Consider the following 13,851-nt stretch of genomic DNA (forward strand, 5'->3'; position numbering starts at 1 on the left):
TCCTTTCAAGAAAGTATCCTTTCAAGAGACAAAAGATGGAAGAGCAGACGTTTTTAAAAGGGTCCACAAAAATTGCTCCCATCTAGCAACGGACGGTTCAATACCAAAATATCGATACTCGGCATCTATTTTCGTTTAAAATAAGTACTATTGGTTGATTTGACAACTGAAATCGGTCTTATCAGTCGTATTTATTTCCAAAACATTTTGCTTCACCAAAGTATTGTCAATTGTTGTTGTTTTACCTCGTGTTGATATGTAAATTTGCTCTTCTTTCTAGTTTCAACATTGAGCCAAACTACGACTTCCTGTACATCTACGACGGCCCAGACAGCAACAGTCCTCTGATCGGCAGCTTCCAAGACAGCAAACTCCCGGAGCGGATCGAGAGCAGCTCCAACACCATGCACTTAGCCTTCCGCAGCGACGGATCCGTGTCCTACGCTGGCTTTCACCTGGAATACAAAGGTAGAACCCGACTGTATTCTGTGTTTAGTTCGAAGTGAATGGTCACTTGCGCTTGTTATTTCTCTCGCTGTTCAGCCAAGTTGAGGGAATCCTGCTTTGACCCGGGTGTGGTGTTGAATGGCACCAGACTGGGATCGGATTATAAACTTGGATCAACTGTGACCTTCTACTGCGAGGCTGGATATGTTCTACAGGTACGTGAAAGGACCCTCTGTTGGTAACCCAGAATAATTGCTTTTGGTGCTGACTGAATGGGCGGTGCATAGGTTCACTGATGGCCAAGACAGCTAACCTGTTAGTTTTCTCATTTATGACTTCAAATGAAATGTTTGTTATTCAGGGTTACTCCACCCTCACCTGCAGTATGGGAGATGACGGCAGACCCGGATGGAACCGCGCATTGCCGAGCTGTCAAGGTGCGGATGGTTGCTACGTTATACACGCTAGGCTCAAACTAAGTTCTTAAGTTCACTTATTCTGGCACTGGTTTCCCTTTCCAGCTCCCTGCGGAAGTCGCTCCACAGGAGCCGAAGGAACCGTTTTGTCGCCGAACTTCCCGCGGAACTACACGACCGGACAAACTTGCGTCTACGCCATAGCTGTACCGCGAGAGTTCGGTAAGATCCCCAAAAACATTTGGTCAATTCCCGTTTGGAATATCCTAACTATTACTATCTGTGATGGGTACTGGGTGTAGTCTACCTTAGGCCCAAAGTTGCTGGGATAGGCTCTAGCTCCCAGTGACCCTGAACAGGATAAGTGGTAGAAAATGATCTGAATTAGGCCTGCAGTGGCTATTTCTTTTTAGCCTTTCTTCCCGGTTCTTTGGACCGCGTTGCTATCGGAGAAGTAGTCAATGATCACACAATTTAAAAGGTTTTCAAATGCTATTAAAAAAATAAGAGCAATATATTTGGTTTACTGCACATGACTCTACATTGACAAAGAAGATGGACAAAGAACCGAAAATGATGGGTGTCACAGTGTTTTTCATGAGTCATATCTTTGTGTTGCGCAACTCTGATTGTGCTATGTGAGTGTGTGTACCAAGAAAGCCTTCTATGAGAAGCTATGAGACTGAAATGCACTGAGCCAAGAGACTAAATGTAAAGGTGTAATAATATGATCAAACAGGCAGCGTGGATAAAAATCTGATCTGAATCGTATATCTGCCAATCCCAACAACAGAAACTGCAATCCCATGTGCACCAAAATGGAATGGGTTCTTTCTACGCACGTGTACCATCGAGCCGCAACGTTTCACGCAAATCAGTGCTGTAGTTATTACATAAATCCTACTTAATAGCAAAGAAGGACGGAAGGAAAAGCAAAAAGACTGAATTGGAAGTGGTCACGGTACGTCCGTCCAGTCTGACTCTGGTTTGTTTGAGTGATAACCTGACGTAGTGCGCTAAAATGCCACTAATTAATCGTGTGATCTTGATTCTTTTCAGGGCAGAAAAAGAGTTCTAATGAGATCATTTTAGACTCTCAAGATCAAACCTTTTTTTCAACCTGAGCCGAAAAGCCGTGGGGATTTAATCAGTGATCAAAGGGTGCTAGCGAGCCAGTCATTTCATTCCAGGTCAGGGTTAAGTGCTGGAGCGGCGCTTAAAGATGAGGCAGGTTTTCCTCTGATGTGGTCATCTTTGATTGGTTGCTTTTGTTTCATGAAACGCTAATAGTAGCAGCACTTGCTTCCACTTTGGCTCCACTTGTAGACCTTGCTAGAATACAGGATGTCTTCCTGGCAACTTGAGGTTGTTACCGTGTTTTTCTATTACATGTATCATAGCCGCCCACAATATGTTGTTCGACAGCATATTAGCTAACCGGCTCTGACTCGCCGTCAGTAATTATTTGATGTGAGCCCTAATTGTGCCTGTCGGCGCTATGTTTTAAAATAGCAGCCCGTCAACAGTCTCTGTCTCATTACATTTAGGAAGCAAACGTTAGGGTGTCAACTCCATGAAGACACACTACGAGATCCTCCTAAACATGCTAGAGAACAAGCTTCATGGTTTTTCATGTGGTTTTTGCTGTTGCTTGTTTTGCAGTTGTGTTAAAAAAAAAAAAAAGCCTTTCAAACGGTCAGTTTTTCAGTTTTCATTTTTGGTTGACAAAGTTTTTAGCAATTTAAAGATTGAATGACTTGAACGCTTTGAATGGCGTCATTCAGCCATTCAGCTCGGTGGCTTAATCAACGCCTAACTTAACGCCTACATGAATGCTCCAGGAGTACTCAGACCCCTCTGAAACGAGCGGAAAACATGACTACCTGGAGGAAGAAAGTATTAGTAGTAGTAGTATCCAAAATAAATATTTTTTCCCTGCATCTCCAAGGTTTCCATTGATGACAACAAAACATTTCTTTAGTCTAAAAATCTATCTAGTTAGCTACGTTGCTAATGCTAAAACTAGCTGAAGCCTATTTCCAGCAAAAAAAGGGAAACAATGCATTAAACGAGCTACCTATTCAGTCTATCTTTGGTTAGCAAGTTAGCTAGTGTCATCACTAGTAGACTACTAGCTGAGGTACCTTGTGGGCAGAATTAAGACGAAAGGAGTTAACCTGATGTATATATATTCTTTATGTAGTTAGCCAGCTGGCTAACAACACTGGCAGTGGCAAAGCTAGCTGGGGTATTTTTCAAGCAAAATAAAGAAATAAGTAGTTGACCAGAACAATCTATGCATGGTTATGGTTAGCTAGGTGCTGGCAACATCGCGAGTGCTAAAGCTAGCTGAGATATCTTGCAAGCAAACTAAAAGAACAAAACAGTTAAACATAGTTAAAAAATAAAAGATGTATATTGAAATGTACATTCAAGTCATTTTCGAACCCTCGGCATAGACAAGAGTCAAATACTGTGGAGCATATGCTAACATAAGTGCGTTGTGTTATATTAGCCCGGGTGATGACAAGGTTTATTTTGTTACTTTTAAGGATTTAAAGCTGGAAGCAGGACGCTAACATGGAATAACATGATTAACCTCTCTTTGTTTTTTGGTCCGTCCTTGTCCCCAGTTCTCTTCGGTCAGTTTGTACTCTTCCAGACGTCTCTGAACGACGTGGTGGAGATCTACGACGGGCCCACTCAGCAGAGCACGCTGCTGTCGTCTCTCTCGGGCTCGCACTCCGGTAAGGATTGATGGATTAGTACACTGATGGATGAAAAACGTGGCGGGCCATCTGAAATAAATGTAATTTTATCTTCATGCTCGCTTTCCTTCCAGGGGAGTCGCTCCCTCTAAGTTCGGGCAATCAGATCACCGTTAAGTTCACCACGGTTGGGCCGGAAACCGCCAAAGGCTTCCACTTTGTCTACCAAGGTCAGCCTGTCAAACGTGGCAAAGCTTATCACGTTAAGACTATGAAATCAATGAAAAGTCATGTCTTTCGTTGACACAGCCGTGCCTCGGACCAGCTCCACCCAGTGCAGCTCCGTCCCTGAGCCGCGTTTCGGGCGCCGCTTGGGCAACGACTTTGCGGCGGGCTCCCTGGTACAGTTTGAGTGCAACCCGGGTTACGTCCTGCACGGTTCCACCGCCATACGATGCGAGAGCGTGCCGGACAACCTGGCGCAATGGAACGACAGCCTACCCACATGCATCGGTAACTACACACCTTGCTTCTCTTACCTAACTTTCCTACGCTAACTTTGCGTCTTTCAGTTCCCTGTGGTGGTGCGCTAACCTCCCGTCATGGCACCATCCTATCACCTGGATACCCAGAACCGTACGACAACAACCAGAACTGTGTGTGGAAAGTCTCGGTTCCGGAAGGGGCTGGAATCCAGGTAAACAGCTCTGTCGCCTGACCTTTTTCTAACATTGACTTAAAAGCTGAGCAAGCGGGACGTCGGGAGGGGGGGAGATAAGGTATTAGGATGACGGATGGATGGTTGGAGAGCGCAGGAGCATCCAGATAGGAGAGCCTGATAGCATCTACTGCTAAGAGATCATGGATGATTGCGCTCTCTGACAAAGACAATAACCGTGACACAAGCAAGAGACATCATCACTGCTGCTTTGTGTGGCAGTTTAGGTGCAGTTTCACCTCCAGGCCAGCAGGAGTCAATCCTTTCCCAGATGCTGATTGACTTACTTCATTTTAATACGATTGTGATTTTTTTTCCTAATATGACAATTTTATTGTCGTAGTATTTCAACATGATTTTATGCCTTTATTAATTCTGGTGTCTGGTGCTTGTGTGTCTCACCTAACATTACAGTAACATTACTGACACCTAGTGACCAGTGTAGAATACTACACATCATCACAAACGTTTTTGAATGTGTCTTCCGCATGGTTCATTTAGCCATTTTTATGCTGGGAACTGCTTAATTTAGGCCACAAATATGTCAAGTTGTGTTTAAATATGCATTTTAATTCATATACTTTCCAGCAGGATAGAATGAAGCTGTGAAATTTGAAGCTGTGCGCCGCAGGACTTATTATGGTTTGACTTTATTTATGGTTTGACTATTTGGTAATAGCAGAAAGGATACGTACGACCAAATATAAATTAACGGAGTGAATATTGAAAAAGTGGAAGAATATAAATTCCTTGGGGTTGTAATAGATGAAAAAATGAGTTGGAAATCTCATATTAAATATATACAACAAAAGGTGGCGAGAAATATCTCTATATTGAATAAAGCAAAATATGTTCTTGATCAAAAATCACTCCACACTCTGTACTGTTCCTTAGTATTAGCATATCTAATGTATTGTGTGGAGATATGGGGAAATCATTACAAAACTACAAAATTACAAATCTTCACTCACTCACTGTACTGCAAAAAAGATCGGTGAGGATCATTCACAATGCCAAGAATAGACAACATACAAACCCTCTATTTTTAAAAGCACAGATATTAAAATTTGCAGATTTAGTACACTTTCAAACCGCTAGAATAATGTTTAAAGTTAATAACAACTCGTTACCCAAAAACCTAATAAAGTATTTATTACTTATTTACTTATTTTTGGGACTTACCGATATGGATTATGTATTATTCTGATTATCACAGAAAACATGACATGGAATGCAGGAAGTGAACTACATGTACTGTACTAGATGTAGAATAGATGGGGGGGGGTAGGATTAAATAAGCTCTGCTTCTTCCTACTCCTTTTGGACATGTGGAACTGTGAAAGGATGATTCATGAGATGTATTCCATTGGAACCTTCATGTTCAAATAAACTAAACCAAACCAAACCAAACTTTTAGGGTAAACAGTCGTCCCTCGTTTATCGCGGTTAATTGGTCCCAGACCCGCCTGCAATAAGTGAATTTCCACGAACTAGTATTCATTATTAATCAACTGAATACTTTTTGTAGTCATAGAAAACCCGTTTACCTGACTTTCTAAGTATGGTTTTTACTATTATTAGAGCCCTCTTGACATGAAATGTAATATTTGCTTAAATATGCATGTTTTGGACTAATAATAGACCGTAGTCAACCACAAAACAGCTGCCTGGTCCTCACAGACTCACGCGCACAATATACAATTTTTTGACGTGAACATGTGTGTCTTATAGTCTGGTGCGACTTATATATATATATACTTATACTATATACTATACTATACTATATACTATCTATATATATATATATATATATATATATATATATATATATAGATAGATAGATAGATAGATAGATAGATAGATAGATGTATGTATGTACAAATCTGTTTTTTTCCCGTAAATTTAGTGGGTGTGGCTTATATACCGGAATGTACGGTAATGATCAAGTATATTAAAGGGAAAATATTTAATTTTCAGGTCCAAGTGGTGAGTTTTGCCACGGAGCACAACTGGGACTCTTTGGACTTCTACGACGGGGCGGACAACCATGCCCCCAGGCTGGGCAGCTACTCTGGTAAGACGGCACGGGCAAATCTATTCAAGGTCTGCTTGTTTATGTGAGATTCCTGGAAAAACATATGATAGCATGGCATTACTGTATGGGGTTAAACTACAAAGACGATGCATTCTCTTTGTTACGCCAGTTCTTTTGAAGTATATCGTATGAATATTCAGCTGTGCAATGTTGTTCAGTTGTTGGGAATGTAGCACCGCTAACTTAATACACATATACCGAAATGTATTAATGAGTGCCGTTGTTGAGCTGCTAATTATTTAGCATCATCCATCATTCATTACTGGGAGAAATATATATATTTTTAATATTCTGTCGTGGTAACTAATGAGATTTCCTGTGGAACGGGGAAAGGAAGCTAATTAATGGGCTTCAGTGGAGGCAGTCAATCACATCCGTCATTGCCAGCTTTGATGCTGCCAACACAAAAAGAAAAGTAAAAAAAGAGAGCTGCCCTCACATGTAATCGTCAAACAGGTTGTAAAATATCATGAGCACGGCTACACGGCGGTGACATTTAACACAGATGAGTAGCTTAGCCAAGGTTAGCGTTCCTTAACATGAAAGAACATCACTGAGGCAGAAACACAGTTGACTGTGACAGCTTGCCTTTTTTTTTTTTGACTTTGTACTGTTGCCTTGCCACTCTCTAACTAGGTCAGGCCAACATTTTTGCTTTCAAATGAAACACACACCCTCAAAAAAAAAGAGAGATCCCCTTCCATCTCCTTTCAGAGCAGCAGCAGCAAGACAGAAAAGGCTGGAAATGGAGATTTGGGGTGAAGCCTTTGTTGTTGTTGCCTTTGCCATCAGATGGTCATCTCTTTGACAGTGTGTGTGTGCTGTGTGTGTGTGTGCGTGTCCGTGCGTGCGTGCGTGTGTGTGTGTGTGTGTGTGTGTGTGTGTGTGTGATTCCAGGCACCACCATCCCACCCCTCCTGAACAGCACATCCAACAACCTCTATCTCAGCTTCAGCTCTGACATCAGTGTCTCAGCTGCTGGATTCCACTTGGAATATACAGGTAATCTCACACATATATTTATAAATATACACATACTGTATATATATATACAGTATATATAAATATATACTGTATATGTACATATACTGTATATGTAGCAAGGAGAGGGCTATACACTATTAGGACTGCACCAAAGACGTAGTTATATGTTTTTATGAACCCAAACGCCCGATCCCAACAATGTATTTATACGTCTTTTACGTTTTTTTGCACATGAGGCAAAAAGAGGCGCTGACGCAACTCTCCACTAATGTGTTTCACTTCAGAGCATAGAAACGCCCACAAGGTGGCAGATGTGCATTTGATAAGAGCTCGGCAGGGATCATGTGAACGGAAACATCACACGTGACAGGAAGGAGGAAGTGAGAGAATGTGGAGGAGCGTAACGTGCAGAAGGTCACGCATTGTAGGGACATTTTAGCGCATAGTTCAGTTCCAAATGTAAAAGTTGTAAATAGTTCATGGTGTTATATTTGTAAATAAAATTGTAAAGTTATTTTGAGGTTAGGGTTAGGAGGGTTAGGAGGGTTAGGGTTAGGGATAAACAATCCTTTTTTGTATTGTTTATGTTGGTGTAGTTGTTTAGATATTTGACACCAAACATATTTGTGTCAAAGTGAAAGTTATGCTTGGAATGTATCTTTTCACAAAAAGCTGTTTTTCTCCCTTTTCTAATATTGATATTTACCTGAAACCTACCTATGTTCTACTGCTGATTACTAAAGAACGGAAAAAGGTAAAAACTAACTTTTTTTTTCTGATGAAAGACGGGAGTCTAATCTTTCCGTTGGCACGTTCCATGTTTATATGCTGTAGAACACAATATCCTGTGTGCCCTGAAAGATCAGTCAAAATCGTCCAAAATGGCCGCTACTGAAGGGGTTGTCTTTTGAAAAAAGGCTGGGATTGAATGAGTTCAATATATTTTCTAGGGGTGCTCCGATCGATCGGCCACCAATCAATGTTGCCCGATTTGCTTATAAAACATGATCGGCGTATGCCGATAAATGTCTTTCGAAGTTGATCACAAAACCTCATCGGCGTGCGGCAGCAGGCTTTACACGTGTGCTGTGTAAAGCAAATGTCAAAACAAATGTCACGTGTGTCACGTAGGGTTGCCAACCCCCGTATTGAGCTGACGGGACGCATTTTGTCCCGTATTGCCGCGAGATTCAACACTAGTCTGTAAAACCTCAATGACTTCAGTTTCACAACTTGACACAGCCAGCATGTTTGATCATTCTGGTTGTACCTGACATTGGCAGCAGCTAGTTAGCTTGCTAGCTGGAGTTAGCCACCTAGCTTCTGGTCTTTGGAATCCAAATGTGACTTTTTACCACAGTGATATTTTGCTTGTAAAGCAAGCAAGCAAAACCGGTTAGTTCGGAGCTCATTTTTGTGGATATCACGTTCATGTGTACGTACTAACGTTTTCAAGTGTCACTGAACAATTTTGCTGTTTTGTTGTCATGATGCTAATGATGTCTTGTCCTCCAAAGGCTATTTGTGTGTGGTTGTTTCATGAACATGAAGCCTTATGATGGTGATACTATCACAGGGGTCTCCTAGCTCGCCAGCTGATTTTGAGTTGCTCACCGGAGGTTCCAAGAATATTTGCTTCAAATCTTAGTACTTTTTTTATTGTAAGTGTTGAGTTCAGACTTTATGCCTTTACAGAATGACAAATGAGCACAAAACATCATAAAGATGATGGCTGCACTGTTTGAGTGGAGATGTGGTTAAAAAGCACCCATTCTCTTATGTTTCTGGGCGCAGTCACAAGTAAATGTGCAAGCCATGGCTATTTTCGCTTGAACCGCTTATGTCGGCCTTATGTCGGGGGTCTGGTAAATCGTGTACGTTAGTTCGTTTTGTGTTTGTAATTTGATCCAAATGTGCTGTGTTTTGCTCAGCTATCGGTCTGGAGTCATGTCCGGAGCCCCAGACTCCAAACTACGGCATCCGACAAGGAGACAGATTCATGGTGGGCGACGTGGTGCAGTTTTCCTGCGAACAAGGATACTCTCTTCAGGTAAGCGCACGCTCCGCTTGCACTTATTTCGTGCTAACAGTGTGCTAGAAGGAAAGTAGAAAAAAATAATGTGTCATGATTAAAAGTGGCTGCTGTGATGCTCTGCTATTAAGTTTTTCCTTCTGCACAAAGTGAGAAATGACTTCAAGAGTGAATCAGAGGAAAAGCTGGCTCTTTTTTACAAACATTACACATACGGTACCACTGCTGTGCTGAATAACTCCTATGAGAATGTTTAGATGTTACTAATGAGGAGGACACAAATTACTTTGTATTTGTAGGGAAACGCTCATATAACCTGCATGCCCGGACCTGTGCGAAGATGGAACTATCCGGTACCTCTATGTCTTGGTAAGTACCGCAGGAAGTGTTTAAATGCGCAATTAAAAGCATTCCATGTTATCAATAATGTGCCTTTTACTACATGCTCACAGCTTGGATAGAAAACCATACACCTTGTTGGAGGTTTTTGGAGGTGTTTTAATAGCAGGCTTTCTAGGCGGAATAGGTGCGTCCCATTACGTGCATTAATCAGCAGCCTCTTTTTAGCTGTTTTTGTAGCTTTAGAACACACAGAAAAGAGAAAGACGTGTGTTCATGTCTTACATTAAAGGATTGTGGATGATGGACAAAATTCCCCAAAAAGTGCATTTTCCTTTAAAAGCTAAGTTTTGTTCACCTCAATTTTTGTGAAATGATAATAAAAAATGTGACATTTGTTTTGTCATATTAAGCCTAGATTTTTTCTCATAAAAAGGCTTATATTCATGTTAAAAATGTGTTTTTGTTTTTTTGTCTACATCAAATTGCTAAATGATTCCCCTAAAACATACATATTTTCATCGAGTAAAAGTATGGTTATATTGCTGTTATATTGTAAAAACGTTTTCCGTTGGAACAGTGCGACTTTATGTGCATCAAATGATTAATTGATTGTGATTGTTATATTTAAAATGCATTGTTTCAGAATTCCAACCCAGTTGACAATATTTATTTTAGGAAAATGTTTTTTGTCAAAATATTTAAAATTCTTACAGTATATGTTTTTCTCAAAAGAATATATGTAAAAATATATCGATTTTTTTGATAAAATCAGAGGTTTATTATAATATTTCAGCTTTTTGTCATTGTAATATTATGTGATGTGTAAAACCATGTACAAATATTTGTATTTCATATAATTTGCATTATTATTTTTATTAGTGTTAATTGAATTGAATAGATTTTATCTTACCAATTCCAAAATTCCCATTTTATTTAACTTTTTCTTGTAATATGTCGACGTTGTTCTTTATTGATGACCCTGTTCATGTAAAATTGTGACTTTTTTCTCGTAGTGTTACAAATTGGTTCTGGTAATATTCCTTCTTCTAAATGTACGACTTAATTAAACCAAAAACATGAATTTTCCTTAACAATTATGGCTTTAATCGCATAGAATTCTGACTTTTTTTCTTACGATTTTACAGTATATCCAAGTTACTGTTATGGTCTTTATATTACAACTTTATTCTTGTGATATTTTTAGATTAGATTCAAATGTATTGTCATTACACATAAGTCTAAGGCAAGGAAATAAATGTATAGTTGTAAGTTTGTACGCAACAACAGTAAACAGCCTAGTTGTGTCCATTTGTGCGAATATTTGACCGAATATCGTGTCCTGTGAGTGTGTGCCTCTTGCGTTTTCCATGCTTGTTGTTGTGTTAGCACCTGTGTACTGTAAATCCAACACAATTACGCTCCTCTTCAGCTGGCCGTCCACAGGCGGCAAAAAGATGTGTTGAATAATGCATCGCTCATGCTGCAGTAATGCACAGGAGCCTTGATTACCTACCATGAGTGTGAGTGAATTTTACAAGCTGTGGGGGGAGGGGAAATAAGTGCTCTTGCCCATGAGCTGCCACTGATGCATCCAAATTGGATGTTTATCTTTGACCTTGTGTTGCAAATTAATTGGATCTCGCGCTCGCAGCTTTTTTTGCCGAGTGTGATAGGGAATCTATTAAAGACTTGATTTGCTATTCACCAATGATGCCAAAGCACTCCAAAGCTCCACTTTTTAAGCAGGCCAAATGTGTGTGTGTGTGTGTGTGTGTGTGTGTGTGTGTGTGTGTGTGTGTGTGTGTGTGTGCACACGTGCGTGTGCGTATCTCCAGCTCAGTGTGGGGGGGCCCTGACGGACGTAAGCGGTGTCATTCTCAGTCCCGGTTACCCCGGCAACTACCCGAGCGGATTGGACTGCACATGGAGTGTCAACCTACCTGTGGGCTTTGGTAAGGAACGCTTCAGTTCAGGAAATATGAATTTTTTTGTGGCGCATGACTCTTTTTTTTAAACACAGTTTTGACTTTATTTGTATTATCACATTATTCCTGCGAAATACAACTGTTAACCTTTACGTTCTTTAACCTCATAATGTTTCAGCTTTATTTATAGTGCATGTGTACGTAATTAAGTGTCCTGTGACCCAGCATGCGTTTGCAGTAAATGTCATGGGTTGTTGTGTTTTTTGTGGGTCACACTTTACAATAAGGTACACAAAAATACAGTAGTGATTAAGGAACTAATGAAGAACTAATGAGGAACTAATGAGTAGAGTAGATACTGAGGAACTAATGAGGAACTAATGACTAAAGCACATTCATTTAGACAAGTAACTGAGAAACTAATGAGGAACTAATGACTAAAGCACATTAATTTATACCAGTTACTGAGGAACTAATGAAGAACTAATGACTAAAGCACATTCATGTACCAGTTACTGAGGAACTAATGAGGAACTAATGACTAGAGTAGTTACTGAGGAACTAATAAAGAACTAATGAGGAACTAATCACTAAAGCACATTCATTTTGAGTAGTTACTGAGGAACTAATGAAGAACTAATGAGTAGTGGTTAGGAGTTGGGTTAGGTAGGTCCATTCCTCATTAACTACTGTCATTTTGTGTACCTTATCGTAAAGTGTTACCTTCTTGTGTTCCACAGGCATCCACCTCCAGTTTGTGAACTTCTCCACCGAGGCCATCCACGACTACCTGGAGATCCGTAGCGGCAGCCTGGACACGGGCTCGGTCATCGACCGCTTCAGTGGTCCCGTGGTCCCCAAGCCTCTGTTCAGCACCACGCACCAGACCAGCTTCTTCTTCCACAGCGATTACTCTCAGAACAAGCCCGGGTTTCACATCACGTTCCAAGGTAAACGCCACGCGACTCACTCACATAACAACAATAACCCACAAGCGGAGTTAAAAAGGCTGCCAACTTGCAAGTTGGCGTATTTCGTTTCAACAACTTATCTGTCTGTAACGTCATTTCTGACAACCAAATCATTTCACATCACATGCCAAAGTAACAAAAGTAAAGCAGTAAAAATGGGTCGTGACTTTTGAAGAGCTTGCCAGAAACCACCAGGCGAGGAAATTCAATAATGAATTTTGTGTTTATCCTCCCTGGCACTGCAGCCATTTTGGAAGCCACTTGGAGGGATCTCACAGAGAGCTAGAATTTGTTCATGCTTCCTGCATTGAGGTGCAAAGTGTTTAGGCTCCACAAAAAAAATAACATTTTTCATCCCATACTTATTTTTGATGTATAACCAAAGAAACAGTGGCGCTCTCACACTAATATTATTCAGCAACAAGAAATGAACTCCACTCTCCTTCTCACCCTAAATAAACATTTATCATGCATGAAAATGTCACTACGTAACAAGAAACGTTGTCTCTCATGGCTCTGATGTCATCACCTATTCTACTCACAACCTCTAGGGGGCGTATTTGCATGTTATGTGGCTATTGCCATGATATACTGTAATAGTTACATATGGCTTTATACAGTATACCTGTATATTGACATCATGGTTTCTTAATGGCAATACATTTTATATTATATTATATTATATTATTGTAGGGCATTCTTTTTTTTATTTCTAGAAGTTTCTATCACCGTAAAGCACCGTGTATAAACCGCACTTTTTTTCCACTGGTAAGAAGAAAAAAATTGGGGTGTGGTTTATACACGATGACAGGTCTGTGACCAGACGCAGAAATTGACGAGAAGCCGATTTTAGAATAGCCGTCTGTGGGTCAGACAGTTGCTTTGACTTTAGCGCCCTCTGCTGTACAGTTGCTGAAAATGCTTGTGTATGCAACAAACTTATCTGACGGCTGTCTGTATTTTCACACAGTGAAACCATCTCTATATACACTGAAACTAACCTAAGCTTCCAATGTCAAATACAATACAACGTTGGAGTTTATTCAAATTCACACTGAAGCAATGCAATAAAATAATAATAGAGAAAAAGAGAAGCAGTGAAAGATAAGATAGCAAACATCTCTGAAAATTGCAAATTTCTTTATTTTGATTATTATTATTATTATTATTATTATTATTATTATTATTATTATTATTATTATTATTAATCTGT

The 13,851-nt window shown here is 40.2% G+C and overlaps 1 protein-coding gene across 6 annotated transcripts in view; it reads left to right on the top strand.

The window, feature by feature from the left end:
* The window catches only part of csmd3b (CUB and Sushi multiple domains 3b), a 285,038-nt gene that overhangs the window by 227,536 nt on the left and 43,651 nt on the right, over positions 1-13,851 (top strand). For all 6 annotated transcript variants that reach the window (XM_054763453.1, XM_054763451.1, XM_054763454.1 and 3 more), the window contains 14 exons: positions 281-468; positions 544-662; positions 809-884; positions 969-1,085; positions 3,497-3,610; positions 3,706-3,801; positions 3,881-4,084; positions 4,144-4,268; positions 6,267-6,363; positions 7,282-7,386; positions 9,300-9,418; positions 9,700-9,769; positions 11,578-11,694; positions 12,408-12,617. In XM_054763453.1, the coding sequence (XP_054619428.1) occupies positions 281-468; positions 544-662; positions 809-884; positions 969-1,085; positions 3,497-3,610; positions 3,706-3,801; positions 3,881-4,084; positions 4,144-4,268; positions 6,267-6,363; positions 7,282-7,386; positions 9,300-9,418; positions 9,700-9,769; positions 11,578-11,694; positions 12,408-12,617 (1,757 nt within the window). The remainder of the gene's footprint in view (positions 1-280; positions 469-543; positions 663-808; positions 885-968; positions 1,086-3,496; positions 3,611-3,705; positions 3,802-3,880; positions 4,085-4,143; positions 4,269-6,266; positions 6,364-7,281; positions 7,387-9,299; positions 9,419-9,699; positions 9,770-11,577; positions 11,695-12,407; positions 12,618-13,851) is intronic.

Source organism: Dunckerocampus dactyliophorus, chromosome 20 (genome assembly GCF_027744805.1).
Source record: "Dunckerocampus dactyliophorus isolate RoL2022-P2 chromosome 20, RoL_Ddac_1.1, whole genome shotgun sequence".
NCBI lineage: Eukaryota > Metazoa > Chordata > Actinopteri > Syngnathiformes > Syngnathidae > Dunckerocampus > Dunckerocampus dactyliophorus.